Source organism: Ctenopharyngodon idella, chromosome 18 (genome assembly GCF_019924925.1).
Source record: "Ctenopharyngodon idella isolate HZGC_01 chromosome 18, HZGC01, whole genome shotgun sequence".
Classification (NCBI taxonomy): Eukaryota; Metazoa; Chordata; class Actinopteri; order Cypriniformes; family Xenocyprididae; genus Ctenopharyngodon; species Ctenopharyngodon idella.
In genome coordinates this window covers 2,317,201-2,334,603 of record NC_067237.1, presented here as the reverse complement: position 1 = coordinate 2,334,603, position 17,403 = coordinate 2,317,201, and the positions used below count along the sequence as shown (strand labels likewise).

The 17,403-nt window shown below is 40.5% G+C and overlaps 1 protein-coding gene and 1 long non-coding RNA gene across 11 annotated transcripts in view; both read right to left on the bottom strand.

The window, feature by feature from the left end:
- ets1 (v-ets avian erythroblastosis virus E26 oncogene homolog 1) overlaps positions 1-17,403 on the bottom strand; it is a 50,697-nt gene that overhangs the window by 9,808 nt on the left and 23,486 nt on the right. The window contains exons 1-6 of one of the 10 annotated variants that reach the window (XM_051870180.1): positions 15,198-15,489; positions 4,915-5,034; positions 4,675-4,704; positions 3,716-3,916; positions 2,185-2,262; positions 946-1,191 (exon numbers count right to left, since the gene is read on the bottom strand). In XM_051870180.1, the coding sequence (XP_051726140.1) occupies positions 946-1,191; positions 2,185-2,262; positions 3,716-3,916; positions 4,675-4,704; positions 4,915-5,034; positions 15,198-15,255 (733 nt within the window). In that variant the 5' untranslated portion in view covers positions 15,256-15,489. Of the gene's footprint in view, positions 1-945; positions 1,192-2,184; positions 2,263-3,715; positions 3,917-4,674; positions 4,705-4,914; positions 5,035-10,707; positions 11,805-15,197; positions 15,491-17,403 lie in introns of those variants that run through there. The other 9 variants (XM_051870184.1, XM_051870177.1, XM_051870175.1 and 6 more) reach the window with 9 other exon arrangements.
- On the bottom strand, positions 6,918-10,697 carry LOC127499711 (uncharacterized). Its single transcript, XR_007926171.1, has 2 exons — positions 8,189-10,697; positions 6,918-7,932 (listed from the first exon to the last, which is right to left on the bottom strand). It is a non-coding gene; the product is annotated as an uncharacterized LOC127499711 (long non-coding RNA).

The following is a 17,403-nucleotide window of genomic DNA, read 5'->3' as shown; positions in this document are numbered from 1 at the left end:
TTGGAAGAAAATCAAAACAAATTGCTTCTCTATTTTTGGCCAAACTGGAGATAAAAGGCCGGTCTCGATTGAATGTCAATTACAAAATGAAAGATAATACAGAGCTGGGCCTGATCCTGAAATCTTCAATTGAAAAATTGAAGCCACATGTGAGTTTGGTGGCACCACAAATACTTTCCCACGCAGGAAAAACACAGCGCCGTTGCCAAAGCTGGGATTTACTGCACATAAAGCCTACGTGTACCTAGAGGGCGAAAGCCCAAATCTCTGCGTTGTTCAATAATATACAAGCGACTTTGACAAATCTCAATGTCCAATCCAAATCTTGATCATTTGTTCAGCTGCATGAAGAGCGAGACAGGCTGTTGATTCGATGAGTGGGAGTGAAACCAAACGTACGTGAGGTAAAGTTACTTCGTGAGAAACCGGAACGCTCTTTTCGCGCTTTACACCTCTCGCTCCTTACGAGAACCTAAGGCTCACAAAAACACCTCGTACCCCAGTACCGTAACCTCACAAGGACGCGCTGACACAAAAGACGGCTACCAGCACTCTGTGGCTTCAAACATCTCTCACTTTGAAGCAAACATCTTTGTTTTTCTCTCCTTTTCCCCCACCGCAGTCGAGAGCATCTTGAGATGGTGTATGATAGAACCACAAATAAGCCTAACGGTCTGCTTCAATCCCTGGCGATGTGTGCGTAACTGCAGTAATGCGAGACGAGAATGTCGTGACAGACTTCGTTTTGAAGACCACACACTGCTGATCGCTGCGAGGGCGATGGGGATGCGTTTAAGCCCCGATGGGAGACTGTAAACATGCATCTAAGACGAGAGGAATTAGCTTTTGTTTATAATGCCGTATTAATCGATGCCTCAAACATTATCTTGTATCATCTCACAGTTTCAAAAGCATCGAAACACATGACCTTTGGCCCATACTCACCTCTACTAATGCGACCCACACACATGTTGTCAGGTGACACAACTTCCTGTTTGACTGAAAAATAGTCTCCCTGCAGTGGATTGAGAGGTGTGTCTCGCAGTATAACGTTTGGATACTCGCTCTCGTATTTGAGTGACAGCAGGTCTTCCGAGCTGATGGGGTGAAGGGTCTGGTAAGACTCTGTTATGAAGCTAGGCTCTGAGTATTCGGAAGGAGGGACACACTGAGGATGCTCAATGCCATAGTCTGGAGGACAGGAAGATGAAGAGAACACAAGAAAAGAGTATTTACATAGACCTTTTCCATAAAATGACAGTTCATAGTGACCAAAAGCTGTTTGCACCAGGGTCATTATGGTATTTATAAAAAAAAAAAAAAAGGGGGGAGGTTATATATGCATACATACAATATTATATATTATATTTTGAATAATTATAAAAATGTATGTATGTATGTATGTATATGTATATATATTTTTATATATATGCACATATATATAAAAAATATAAAAACTTTAATGTAACGTTTGGCATATTTGTTATCAAACAATTTTTTTTTTTTTTTTTTTTTTATCAGTCAATATTAGATATTTCATTGTCTGCACTCATTTCATAATGTTTTACATGTAATCTCACTTAAAGTTCATTTTTAATTTAATTTAATAACTGTTAATATGCAAATATAAAAATATGGGCAAATATTGGCAAATACTGATACTAATATTAGCAAATATGAAAATAAATATCTATTTCATACTGTACATTATAATGTTGTGATGCCTAAATTCACTTGTAGCATTGAAAACAACTTATTTTAGTTTAATGTTTTATTTTTAATTTATTTAGACAAAATAATTTATTATTATTGTCCAAAAAGAAGAAATTTTTGGTTTTAATATTGCTGCATCCCTAACTAAATTTCAATCTGTTCTTCACACAAATACTTCATATGAATAAAGAACAGAAGTCAATTGAACCACTTTCATGGTGCTTTCTTGCTTGACTGCAATAAGTCTTTCTGTATGGACAAGTCTATGTGAATGTCATTTGAATGGCATAAGGGTGAATTAATAATGACAGAAATTTCATTTATGTATGAACTATTCCTTTAAGGAAGGCATTAAGGAAGGTTTAACTGCCTTCACAGACAGATAATTTTATATTATAGTAATGACAGAGGCGGCGAACGTGTACTCAGGTACTGTGATGACACAAACTGAAAGAAACAGCAGATACTCACTGAAAAAGTAGTCTGAGGGGTAGCGGGATTCCTGGAAACTGGAGGTCAGACCGTTGACAGGGAAATGCTTCGGGTCTTCTGTGTGAAGAAAACAACACACATCACTGAATCTATGCACACTTTCGAAGCCAAATCCGTTATATAACAGATTAGATTGTGCGAGGCAATGCAACAGAAACTACTTTGATCTGCATGTCACAGTGGCGTTTACTTTACAGGTTTTTCAAAATGTGACACCTCTTATGTGATTCCAGCATGTGATTTGACAAATCTCAGTAAAGATTATAAAATCTGGAATCTAGGTTTTGCGCTGAAGATGACTGACTGTACTGCTTATCTTACTATTTTGCAAAAGTTACTTTATAGGTGATATTAAAATGTAAATTCAGATAGGATGAACTGCATTCTATGTCACAGGTTCTTTTGTGGAGCAGTTCTAAGTTTCAGATGCAAATAAACTCGCAATTCTGACTTTTTTCCCCTCGCAATTCTGACTTTTTTCCCCTCGCAATTCTGACTTTTTTCCTCGCAATTCTGAAAAATTTCAGTCAGGATTCAGACCTAATCATAACACAGAAACTGCACTCTAATACTTTTAGCTTTTGACCAAGGCTGTATCTCAATACTAGTTTTACTTGATCTTAGGGCTGAGATAATGTCAGTAAATTATGGAGTGCTGCAAGGATCGGTGTTAGGCCCTCTGCTATTTTCAATATATATGCTGCCACTTGGTAATATTATAGGAAAACATGGAATTAGTTTCCACTGTTATTCCGATGATACTCAGTTATATATTTCAACAAGACCAGATGAGATCTCCAAATTATCCAAGCTGACAGAGTGTGTTAAAGATATCAAATATTGGATGACCTGTAATTTTCTTCTGTTAAATTCAGATAAGACCGAGGTATTACTTATTGGACCAAAAACCTGTACACAGAATCTCTTAATGTGCAATTTGCATTTAGAAGGATGTACTGTTACTTCATCCTCTACAGTTAAAGACCTGGGTGTTATATTAGACAGCAACTTGTCCTTCAAAAATCATATTTCATAGGTTAGAAAAACAGCCAGAATTACGAGTTTATATCTCTTTTTTTTATTCAGTGGTGGAAACAAGCTTCCATAGTTATTATCATGAACTAAAAACATAAAAAAAAAAAAACATCACTTGAAGCATATATATATATATATATATATATATATATATATATATGAAATGAAATTATATATTTCATATATATATATATATATATATATATTTTTTTTTTCCCCATTTAAACTTGAAGTACTAAAAAACTAAAACTTAATAAAAACTATCTAGACATATTTTTTAAAAAAATCATAAAAAAAGACAAAAATATATTTAAAAAAAAACTAAAACTTTAATATTAATATGAAAAACATGAAAATAAAATCTAACTAAAATATTAACAAAAACTATAATAGTATTTAATTAATACTAAAATAACTGATTGAAGGCTGGTGTGTTTCATGGTAGTGCAGATGTTGTGGCGGTGAGGATGTCTACCTTTTTGCAGCATCTCTAAATGTTCCCAGAGGATGTCGCCCACAAAGTCGGGTGCCAGGTCCAGGAAGCGCTCTTTGCCCAGTGCACAGAGATTGGCCCCGTCCATGCTGAACTTATGGAAGTCTACATTCTTCAGACTAAACTCATTTACCGTCCAGGTCAACCATTCTCTCACGTGCGCCTCCGTCCACTCGCGGGGGTCTAGAGTAGTGAAAGTGAAAAGACATCTCAGTGTCACATGCATATGCAGATTGCTTCATATATTACATGCTTATTTTTTGTAATCGACTTCAGAAAATGTCTGTTAAGTAAGTATGCTATGCCTCTATAAACAGTCTAATATTGTGTACTTGTGATGCTGATGCATACAATATTTTAGTCGCAGGTCCGGTGGCTCATGGGAAATTATCAGTTGAGTTTGCTATAAATTTGATGTCATGATGGGAGGAACTGAAACAGCTGTAATTTTAGCTTACACACCAACTCTATCTCTGTCTCTCTGTCTCTCGACTGCACACATGCTCACTGCAAACAGCTATTTCCAGACAGACGCAGACCTGACACAGACTTCAGCCACCCTAGACACAGCAAGCAAAGCCATCTTGTGGTCTGCCATAGTTTGGGATAGTTTGGGAAGCATAATTCATAACCTCTGCTGCTTCAGAGTACAATATGCCTATCTAGCAAGATTTTTTTTTAGGCAATCTGAGTGTGGCATCTAAAAAGCAGCCTAGTGCTACAGAATACTGAGGCAGAAACGAGAAAAATACACTGCTTTTCCATTTTTATCCCCTTTCTTCTTCTCTCTCTATCACTCCTTTCCTCCTCCAATTAATCTGATAAATAAGAACAAGTAGGAAAATATGTGTAATGTCATTAACATAGACAGTGAGTTCTCAAAAGTGTGTTTTAAAGGGAAAGTTCACTTAAAAATTAAACTTCTGTCATTATTTACTCACCCTGATGTTTTTCCAAACCCGTATAATCTCCTTTTGTGTTCCATGGAAGAAAGAAAGTCATACACGTTGGGAACAGCATGAGGGTAAGTAAATAATGACAGTACTTTCATTTTTTAAGTGAACTTTCCCTTTAAGAGAGAGAGCAACAGAAATAAGCTAAGAAACATGGATATACGATTTACTCTAGACAGTTAGAGAGCTTTTTTTTTTTTTTAAGATATAAGTGCTTTAGAGTTAGACCTTTAGGTATGGAGAGTCGCTGTTGTTCCCTGGTGAAGCCGCTGAAAGTGGCCAAAAGAGCCTGTGACATCATTTCTTTACTTCCTGGAGTCAGTAAAGGAACATCCGCACACTCCAGATCTGTTGGACCAAACACAGACAAAATATGTCATCACCCATCACACACGTTCTCAAAACAGATTAACTGTACTGATATACTACATTTCACAAAAAAAAAAAAAAAGAAAAAAAGAAAATAAGAGGTAAAATAATTTACATAAATCTTAAAAAAAAAGCTAATAAAATAAAAATAAAAGTAAAGTAAAATAAAATAAAATGAAATAAAAGAAAAGAAAATAATAAAAAAAAACTATCAAATGTAATAAAATTAAATAAATCAAATAAAAATAAAAATATAAAATATAAAAATATAAAATATAAAAATAAAATGAAATAAAATGAAATCCCATCATCTCAGATGTAGACATCTGCAGCCTGAGTTTCAATTCCACAAAATCAATCTCCAGAGGTAATAGAAGTCAATCAGTGTACTGCAAGAGCTACATAATCACATACAGCCAAAAAAAAAAAAAAAACACCAGCAGCCTCAGCATCACACAATTAAGTGTAGTTGCCCTACATGTCTGCTGGCCATATGCACACCATCCACCTCTAACCTGACCTCCTAGACTGCTTCTCAGAGCCAAGGATGGTCTGCCAACACACAGAGTGAGCCACAGGTCAGATTCTACATCGATGATCACCTTCCCACAATCCCTTTTGCCCAGCAAGCTGTTCCATCTCAATCTCCAGCCATAGACAGAGGGGCCTGTGTTGGCAGGGGTCAATAGTTAGGGGTGAGAGGTCATGGCAGAGGGGTGATGATGTCACAGCAGGCTGCAGGGTGTCGAACAGACACTGCAGTGTTGGAAAGCTCGCCCTCTCTGCTCGTGGGCACCCAGCAGGACACAGAGAAGTCTTTGATGAGTTAAACAGTACCCGATGACTTCCACTGATCCAATTAGGACTGCCGGGGTGGCAGTTTGAGAGAAAGAAAGGGTCTAGAAAACCCCCTGAGGGACTAAAGAATGCCACAGAGCCAAGCGAAGAATCCGCCGTAATGCGATCAAAGACGTGCTGGATGTACGGTGAGGGGTGATTATTCTATTACTGGTGGCCGTCAAAAAATGTCCGACTGTGACTCAGGCACAATAAATTTGTCTGGGAGCTAAATGCACAGTCCAGACTGTGGAAAGCGAACACTTTGTGTCTTTTTTTTTTTTTTTTGCAGTCTGCGACTGCTTTTCTACTGACACCCAGATGTTCTGGCATCTCCGCGCGGTTTTTAAACTGCCAGCCCTGGGCGCCGTATGGGTTTGCACTCGCTGTTGTCGATCCACATCACGACATAACCCAGCCAGGAATGCACAACAGCTGTCCCTCCTAACCTCATTCCCTCTCCTTCTCCCGATCTGCTACCCCGGTTGACTCGAACAGGGAAGGATTTGGAGTGATACATTATGCAGAGTGTCTAAATGGAGAAGAACAATGTAGCGCTCTTGTGTGATTCAATTAGAGCGAGATGCTGCAGTCTCCATTTACAGTGTTTAATTGCGCATTAGAGCCAGCTGGACGTCAGAGGCTTCATTCACTAGAGAAGAGGCTCATTTTCACATTAGGTGATACAAGGCCAGAACTGCCAAAAAAGACCCTAGTAAAGTGCAAATGTTTCTTTGTAAAGGAAACATGTTTTACTTGGACAAAATATGACGCAGCAGTTTAACGAATCACAGGTTTTTACATTAGTGTTCTTGTGAACATTAAAAAAGTAGCCTGGTGATTTGAAATGGTTATATGTTTAAACAAATGACAGCTCTCACAAGTTGTGTACTAAAATATAGAGGGTTTGAGCATGCTATCAAAATCAAATCAAGAAAAACATCAAAAGTATAATGAACCATTGCTCACTAGAGTGCTCACTTGGCCAAAACCATGTATCTGCAAGGGCACATGAAACAAAAGGATTGTGAGCTGTTTTCAAAGAAAAACTTTAATCTCCATGCTTTACATCAACAGATATCATCTGCATGCAGTTACCACTGAGATAGCTGGAAAATGTATTCTGTGAACTCAAATTATCATTGAACAATCACACAGTATAACAAACACACTAGCAAGCTTTACTCTAAAGCGAGCTGAGGCAACAATCAAACATGCTCTGTCCACTTTTATACACCATTGGAAGTCTAACTCATTTTAGCGAATCATCCTGTTCATGTCAATAAATGATTCACTGATTAAACACACAATTCACTGATCAAATAAACAATTCACAGATTCCTTTAAGCCCCAGTGTCTTCATTTAGTTAAATGTTCATCACATACATAGACTTACATTCTTAGATTCATATAAAGATATCATCCCCTTAAACAATTAAAATGTAGTAACCTTATTTTTTTATTTTATTTTTTTTTTTTGCAACAAGTGTAGCTCGACTGCTTTAAATGGTGATTAGCTTCAAATCAGCTTTCCACACTGCATCACATGGCACTTTAATTGGAGAAACCAACACTGTATCCTTCCACGAAGCACCTCAGCAGGTGAAGTTCAATGAAATTCCATAGAGAGTAACTAAACATTGCTAATAGCTGTATGAATATGAATCCATGGTAATTCTGTCTACTGAACAGATCTTGGGCCTGAGCCATGCAGCCCCACATGGAAAACCTTCATAACTTACAGTAACAGTGCAGGTGTGTACTGGTTGGTGTGGGTGTGTATGACCGTCCAGGCTGTGAAATTGTGATTATGGTCATGAGGCCCTGGTGGTCTCATGGAGTCGGGTGGGGTGGGGTGGGGTGGGGTCGGATGATTCACTTATCTGTAATGTGAGAGCATCCAAGACAACATGAATTGAGTCCCTGAAGGGATGACATCACCGCTGGCATGACCACAGGGTCCCGCCCATCCAGTCCATTCAGTGTTTTCCTTAGTATATTCAGCGATTTAATGACTTCTAGCCAGGGCCGATCTACAGCCTAACAGATCACACATTGATGATAGTGTTAATGGTCCATTCTAATATTAGACACACTTCAAAGAATGTGTCTGCATTTGTGTGTGTGTGTGCAGGGTCTGTCTTAAGTGCGTGAGAGACAGCGAGTGGGTGTGTAATAAAAGCAAAATAGCTCATTTGAGTCCCTCAATGGTCTGGACGGTATTCGAGCTTCTGAATGTTATTTTTTTTTATTTATTTTTTTTTTTGTGTCTGTATGCCACATTAGCATATCTTACCACATGTTTCTGTCTTTCTGTTTCAATTCAGAGTTGCATATGCCATCAAAGTCCAGTCTAAAAAAAATAAGGTTGTGAGAGGATGTAGAAAAAAAAAAAAATAAATAAATACTTCAACCCACAAAAAGTCAGGTTCTGCCCTTTGACAATTGCGTCTCAGCAGGGTGTCAGGGTAGCCCATAAAACACCTTCAGTTCTTTATCTCTCACATTATCTTTCACAGATCTTGTGACAGCAAGACTGTTAAACCTGGCCCGCATGAAGGAGGGCTATTCACACAGCAGGTCCATGCTGAACAAGGCACGGTCAAGGGTGGGGGATCCAGTGAGAGAAGTGCTTGTTCTACCCACTGTTTAGATTTCCATCTGAAAGCATGCAGACCGGGCCGGGCCGAGACAGGAATAGCAGCGGCCCACGATCGAGCTCCCAAAGGCAGCGCAGAGCCCATCCACCCTGCCGGGGTCACGCGTCTGGGGCTTTCCCGCCCTGGAACACTGTGGCTATTCTTGGAGATCCAGCCAGTGGGTGCCCCGGGTTCACTAGATGGTCTCGCACATATGCACACACCACCATCAGTGGGTCACACAGTGAGCATTCAAGTCACAATGACTGACAGGAACCACTTTATTTGTTACCAGTTAATTGTTCAGTCTGGTAGGGATGAAACGGTACCACTACTGTACCTAGGATCTGCTGCTGACAAACCATAACAGTTTGCACTACCACAAGCTTATCAGCTTCTTTTGTCTGCAATCATGCTTTTGAACTGTCCGCAACTGGCATGCTATGCATTACAGAGATACGTATAGCGATGCTACTATGCATATTGCAGAGTAAAGCGGAGGCGGTTTGCAGCATGCAAATTGAGAGAGCATAACTGCATTGTAGGAGTGCACTTGGATCAGTGAATCATACTGTTTAGACTTCTGAACAAACAAATGATGATCTTGACAAACAGTTTACTTTCAGCGACATTCTTCCTAGAAACCTTCTCTAAGTGTACCTGAAATTGCAGCACTTCATGAGGAGGGGAAAAAAAAAAGGACATGTTTCCAGGACTGGATATAAATATGTCCAAAAGCATTTCTGATCAAAGTGAATTCACATACGAGTAGTCAGTCATGCCTGAGCTAAGTTTATGAGCAAGTGGCTTTCAGTATCAGGGAAATGAAGAAAGGAGAGCTCTGCATGCAATTAGCAAGCTAATGGCTAATGGTTTCTGCTATTGTGGATCCAGCCAATGACCAACAGATGCATTCTCAGTAAATGAATTCCCCAAAGACCGCATTGTTTTTATGTATCGCGCCACACATTCCTGCCTTGTTTTACAATCGCTAATGTGGATTGGATTTTTGTGTGAGTTTGTTCTGTGACCTAAAAACCAATGTGCCTTTGAGTTCAGCTCTAAATGGACCAATTACACAATTAACTGTATGTAGAGTAAAATACCACAGCTGTAGCAATGAAAAGAGCTCACGAGCCCAAAATAGATGAATGGAAGGCTGGAAAAGAAGATGCAATGTTCTGAAATACACAGAAAACAGCAGAACACAACGGTGTGCTAACGCATCATCAAAGTGACTAAAGTGATGCATCATTTCAGTAAAATGCTCTATGGTAACAAATGTCAACATCAAATGTGTCAGAAAGCAGAAGCGGAGAAACGCAGAGTGACATGCCAAATTAAGTCTCTGCAGTTCTTAACTGTGTAAGAAATAGTTTGAAATGCCTTAAACAGGTTCTATTTGCACACTTTCACAAGTTAAAAAAGTCAGACTAACCCTGCTCTGTAGTTTTATGAGAAAGGGGCGAGTTGTTGGATCCCACCATGTTCAACTGGTGTAAGTGAACAAAGTCAAAGACTAGCCCTTATTATGACTGCCTCTTGGATCCGGTCCAGACACCTACACAGAACGCCTTTAACTGCTCTCATCCCTAAATCGCCCGAGCAGAGCCTCTCTGTCAGAAATATGTAGATAGCGGGGAGAAGGTTGAACGAGAAAGAGTCCCAGCTGTGACGGCTCTTGTGACTGCCAAGGATCATGTGCCTTCTATTCAGCTGTACATCAAGTAGCACTCACAAACTGAGAGAGACTGTAAACCTAGCTGCAGCCAAACACCTGGACCTCAGAGAACAGCTTAAGATCCCATATGTAACTGGACTGGTAGCCAGAAGCGTTCCGTCAATATGCCTCTAAGGTAGGAAATGCATTCAAGAGGTGAGACAAAAGTAGGATAATTACAAAACCAGCTCTGACTACTGAGCCCTAAAACAGGTGACTTGGTGAAAGAGCATACACCTATGGGAGAGTGGAATCTGGGAACAGGTCTTCCTCTGACTCCCTAAACTGTGAGACACGTAGCCAGAACCAGTCAGGATGCCGCTCTGATCTCAAAACCAGACCCAACGCCACCCTCCGTGTCTCTCCGTTGTACTCGGTAGACATCTGCAAAACAGCCACAGCACAAAAACAAGAGTGGCATGGAAAGGCAGGCACCGGTCCGGCTGGCTTACTCACCTCAAGGGCCTCCCACCACCCAGGAGGCGGTCTGGAGCCCACCAGAGAGCCTCAGAGTGACTGGGAAGGGCTAATGTCTTATGGGAGGAGGGGTGGGTGCTGGAGTCAGCTCGGCAGGGGCTGTGACTCAGTAATTAGCCTGTAGCACGCGGCGGGGATGAGAAGACAGCACTAGGCAGACGCCACATCAGGGGCCAGGGAGACGAGGCGAGAGCCCATGTGGCCCACAGACGGTAGAGAGACAAATGTGAGGAAAAAAAAGAGACATGGAACACAGGGGAGAAAATGGGTGCTGTAAAATGTTGGAAAAAATACACTGTGGTTGTTATTTCTTCCCTGCTCTGGGACATGCTGTGTCTTTTGCTTTTGTTTTGGTCTTTTGAAGTTCAGAGAAGCAGGGCCAGAGATAACTGTTGGGAAGACTTCAAACTGAACACAGTGAAGTGGGTCAGGACGTTTTTTGCAAGTATGCTATGGCTCTGACGTATCGTTCAGTCACTGTGACGCACGTAACGGTTCAGAAAGAGCTTGTTTGTGCTGTCACCTTGTACCAATAACTTGAACGAATAAAGGCTAGGACCTCCCTTCACCCTTTGATGACTAAACTTTAAAAGGGAACAATAAAAACGTATGTTCACCAGAAAGAATTTCTGACAGGGGAGTCATTTAACCAGTGCACATTCTGTGAATAGGAAGTCATTCACAAACAGTAGGCAACACATTCTGATCCAACAGTGTTTCATATTAGCCTCAAGGCCTGAGTCTGGTGAATCAATTCAGAGTGTCAAATATTAATCCAGTCACCTCAAAAACCTTCTGAATTCCCTACACTTCACGCAAGTAGATGTGACTCGCGCACTGTTCAACAAACTATAAAAATTGTGTTCAGGCTGAGTCATTTGTTTGGCTCCATCAAAGACACACATCAGACTAACCTTGATTTCCCAGGTCTGTATTTGCACAGCTGTCAGGTAAGCAAGGCATGCTTAGACCTGGCGAAAGTGTGAAGAGGCTGACATTACAGAAACCTAGCTGTTATGTAACTTGGGAATCCAGGCCATATTCATGACTATCTGCTTAAATTATCATCTCTTCACACACCTAATAATACTCGGGTAATGCTTTTGAACTAGTGCCCAGTGTGTTGATATCTAAAGCAGGGGTGTACGAGCGGGGCCTAGCAGGGGTTTGGGATGAGAGAGTGCAGTGTCTTAATCAGATAAAAGCGGGCAATAGCCAGCCCACCCAATCCTCAGACATTCCTGTCACTCACTGAACCTTGAGACGGACACAGGGCAAGAGTGAGAAAGAAGGAGAAAGGAAGACCAAATATCCTCATCAAGGGTTATTTCTCTAGGACGAAATGAGTGGGAGGTGACCCCTGGCTGTCTCTCATGTTGTTGCTGACTCATTTCACTGTGCTAAGTAGTCTTTGGGCAAAGATGAAAGGAGTGACCCCATTATCAAGCATTCTGACTACGCCCCTTTCAAAGCAGAGCTCTTAGAAGATGCAGAAGACTTCTGGCACAGCAAAACTGGCTGGGTTGGAACAGCGTTAGCCATTTTAGTAGCAGATGTTACATGGGTTTATCTTTGACCATAAGGCCGTTCTAACATCTGTGCTGCGCCACAACACATGATTCATACTTGTGAATGACTTGTGGGCTTGCACGGTCAATTTTTCACGTAAACACTTTGGCTTCCAGACTCGCTGTGGGTTCTTGGAGATTGTTTTGTGCTAACTCCATGCAGTCTTATTTTAGCAATTTAATTAATGAATGTAAGTGTGTTTGTCGAGGCTGTCCTGCTCTTGTGTAGGTCCCATTGTCTCTTCATGCACTACATGTCTCCGGGGTAAATCAGATAATCTTGACTGAACTCTAAACAACTTTTGTGTGACTCTTGATTGAATTCAACCATTCATCACTTTTGTATAAACAGAGTCAAAAAACGAATGGGGGCAGGGGAAAGCGGGCTTGTTTTTGCACTAGCCGTTGTCTTCTCAAGACACAGCTCGCTTGTCTTGATTTAAGACCCAATACAAACCGGGATCAGGTGTTTAATGTCTATGGCCTCTCCGCATTAATGACGCGTGCGCGCTAGAAACTATCATTTGTGCCAGTCTGCCAGAGCTTTACACTCCTACAGGCGCTTTGTGCTGAACATAGGACCCACAAGGTGCACATATCCATTCTTCCAGAAGACTAAAGAAGCAGACTAGCAGTAGACATGTCTTACGTGGATTTTGCAGTCTTTGCCAGTGAGCTTCGTTCACCCTGGCCTGAACACTCACGGTTGACTGAACTCGAGGGAGCTCGTCTTGAGAAATTGTTTTGCAAGATAGCACGATATTTTGGCAACCCCCGCTGCAAGTATCAGCACTTTTTTTAACAGCACACAACTGTTTTTCCATGCGAGGAGAAAGCTTGTGCTTGTGTGTTGGTGAATGTTTGCACATGCTCATGTGCCAGTGCATTTGTAAATGTAAACTCTGTGACTATGTGTGAAAAGAGAGCCGGCCCGTGTGCATGCGAGAATATGCAAGGGTGGTAATGATTCATATCACATCTTGCACATCGTCATTATGTTTTAGCTTTCGTTCTGACATGCTTGAAAAGTCGAATGCCTCTTTCCATGATGTATTAACAGCTGGTGGTGTGTGAGAGAGGTAGTAAGTCGGAATTCTGTGTGTATAGCCACCAGCTGTGGTCGAAGCCAGTCAGCATTTTATCGTAGGGAAACTAGCGGCCACTGAACTCACCCTGCCCTTCCGGGCCAAAGAAGAGGGTCATGTTCTTAAAGAGTACAAGTACATTGGGCCAAGGCATGTGCTAACACTAACATCCCACTTGCATACTCGTCGCTTTATTCCAGTCCTCAGGAGTACAGAGGGGGAGTGTGAGACTGCTGACTACTTAACCAGCATGGCATCTTCCCTCCCTCTCTCCCTCCCTTCCTTCACCCTGGTCAGGCATGCGGCCCCTCCTGAGCCAGGCTGGGTCAGCAGCGGTGGGGGTTAATGGATGTGGTATGAATGGACAGTGAAGCAGCATCATGACAAACTTCATTCAGTTGACACTGACCACTCTTTAGTCAAAAGGGAATTTCCCTGCCATGACAAGCATGCGTGAGATTGCACAAGCACACTCACATCAAAACACAAAAGTCGAAAGAAAGAAAGAAAGAAAGAAAAGAAGGAATCTTTAAATCACTTAGTAACAAGGATGCCCATAATATCTGCATAAAAAGAAAAGAAAGCCCAAGGCTCAGCCAATGAACAAATAATTAACTTACACTAAATGCACAAGCACATTAGATGACGCAATGTTCTGAAAGTCAGTTTGATATACAAATAATCACTCTTGAAGCCTGCTGGACATGCATGAAATGAAACACGACTATGTGAGGCGGCAAAGTGTGTCATGTCATGAGAGGCCATGTGTGGCAGTCAACATCAGTCTGATGACAGACACAGTATTTGCTAAATGAGTATATAGCGCTCATTCTTGCAACGTAGCAGTAAAAGTTTTGAATCAATATAGCTGCTCAAATGACAATAAAACAACAAAAATATGTTCTGAATATACTAATGCAACATCACAGTATTTAACCCATTTAACCCTGCCGATAACATTTGCGACATCTGCAAAGAAGTCAACTATAAAAGTGAAGATTGACTAAATTTCATAAGAGCGTGTTTACATGACTGGTGCAAGTTGTCACATGACCAGAGCTGTTAATTTCAATCTGAAATATCCATAAAAGGAGGCATCATGTATGCAAGTCATAATACACATAACATATTTGATCACTATAACATTTAAAAAGTGTGTGAATAATCTATAATTGCTGCCTCATCATGATCGGTGGTCACATTTGTACCTAGTGGGGGAGGGAAACACCATTCTGAATAAATAACTAATTGATTCACATAATAAAATTGATAAAGTTTAAAATTATTGTTACATTAAATGCAACATTAAAAAGAAATGCATTATTGCATCATCAATACCTTGCCTGGCAGTGCAACATTACCTTAGTCTATTCTATGGAACTTTTTTATTGGATCTTATTGTGACCAAATATAAAACATATTTCACTGACTTGGTTGAAATTAGGCTATTCAAGGAGTAAACTGCATGTGCTCACTTATCTGGGTTAAAATCTGGGATAAACTGGATAATGTTACTATATTACATAATAAAGATTATTTGTATACCAATAAATCAATGACTGGCACATCTGGAGCGCCACATGCAGGTTGTTATACCTGTCTATCACTCACAGATCAAAAGCATTTTACGTTGCAACGAGTTTAGGAAATGTTCTGTTTGACATCAAATCATGAATGTATCTCGATTCCAATGCATTTCACAAAGGCAAGACATCAGTATACACAAAAGTTACTCATAACTGACTGGACAAGTGACAAAGACGCGTTTGGCAATAATATAAAATCGATAACGATGAAAAAAACAAAGGCTGCTTACCGTCTACTTTTTCAGATTTTATTATAGTTAACGGCTTAATATCGACAGCTGCCGTCATGGTCACGCATTCAGTGTACAAAGTCTGTTTGTATGTTTTTAGTCCCAAACGTGCCCTCCAAAGTCCGTCTATGTGCCGGGAGTTTCTTAGAAATTACACAGGTTTTCCCTTAACAAGATCCGATCTCTGAAGTATTGAAGTGTCTCTCTTCCTCCCTCTCTCTTTCTCCGTTCTATCTCAATCAGACTTTCATTCCCTCCCTCTGTTAGTTACCCCGGCCAGGGCGGTTCTGTGTGCGGTACGGAAGAGGCTGAACTCCGCGTAAAGGGGGCGGCGTTACTCGCTGATTCAATCCAATTCAATTACACTCCACTCAGCTATCTATCACTAGACGCGACCTATGACGCGACGCACGCGACGCCACGGCACTGGAAGCGTCGAAGCAGCTCGTCATCTCAAAACGTTGACTAAACCGACTAATCAGCTGTGAGCTCAGTGCTCACAGTTCAGCAACAATAAAATGGACTAATAACTAGCCTATATGTATCCATTTGTGGTGGAAATCCATTAAAATGAACTTATATAATATATATATATTGTTTTCATCTTGTTTTCTATTGGCTGTGCAGAAGACTCAGCACACAGCTTCTGACACATGGCATTAAAAAAAAAAAAAATGTGTAAACACTTTTTCTTTTCTTTTTTTTCTTTTTTTTTCTTTTTTTTCTTTTTTTCAAATATGGCTTTTGCATCCCCACCCCTTCTTTTTGCACTAAAGTGAAGCTCATCCAATCAGACGGTGTGTTGCATTTTAGCGTACAGTAATCAGGGATCACAAAGCTGTGATTATATCTGCCCTGGAAACAAATTTGGTCATTTATTGGGCACAAATGCCACTTAAATAGTAATGGGAACTTCCCGTTTGTTAATTTCACTTACTGTTACACACAGAGAAGCTGATATTGACAAAGAGAGCAGTTTCACAAAGAAACGCAGATCACATCTTGTCCATTATCTGTGTGAATAGTCTTGAGCAATTTCTTCATCTTAATGAAAACAGTTGCCTAACTTGACTGATGCAATCTACTGCTGAAAGTGTCATATCACCATAATAGTTCACAAACATCCATATACTTGCATGTGCTGTTCTTTAGAAGATTTTAAAAGCCAAGACATGCTGACCTCCAAATGATGAATGTGACACACCTAACTCTCTCAAGGAAAAGCTGCCAAGGACAAGAAAACTATTTGGTCTATTTAAAAACACAGATAAACAGTGTAATCTGCACTGGTTCGTGTTTTAGTATCTAATTTGTCATTGTGAATGGCTGATGCTATGCTCAGTTGAACTCTCACCAGAGCTCCGGAATCATTCAAGGAACAAAAGAGAATAAAAAGATATGTCTCCCGTCTGGCTAATAGTCTGCAAATGATCTGAAAGTAACAAGCGCTCTCATAACTTCGACCCAGCCCTCATAAACACCTCAGCGTATTTCCTGCCCACCTTGACTAGATCAGTAAAAATCCAACCCAGGATTTTACAGAGGATCTTCTCGCCACACCCACAGCGCTGGATTTGAATTTTTGCCAACTTTTGGACCTTTTTGGAAAAATCCACTTTATTTGCATTAAAATGCCCATAATGCTCATTTACAAGTTCATAATTTTGTTTTTGAGGTCTGCTAGAATACATTTACATGATTTAAAGGGTTCCTTGATTATGATTTCACTTTTTTAACTTTAGTTAGTAATGTTGCTGTTTGAACATAAACAACATCTGCAAAGTTACGACGCTCAAAATTCAATGCAAAGGGAGATATTTTCTTTTACAGAAATCACTTTTTAAGGACTACAACAAACAGCTGGTAGGGACTACAACAAGCTTCTCCCTGGGTTAGTGACATCACAAACCCCAAAATGTAGATAAACCCCACCCCGAGAACACGCAACAAAGGGGGCGAGGCCATGTTGGGCTGCTTTAGAGAAGAGGAAGAGTTGTTGTAGTAGAGTGTTGTTGTCATGCCGTCATTTTACGCCCGACTGCTTCACAAACGAGGGTCAATTCAACGCTGGATTTGCACGAAAGATTAACATGACGGCACATGCTAGTCGATGAGTTGAATCAACTCCACAGCAACTACATAAATTTATCCACTAACCATTCAGAAACGTCCAGTTTCATTCTAAAAGTTGTAACTTCTTCCTGAG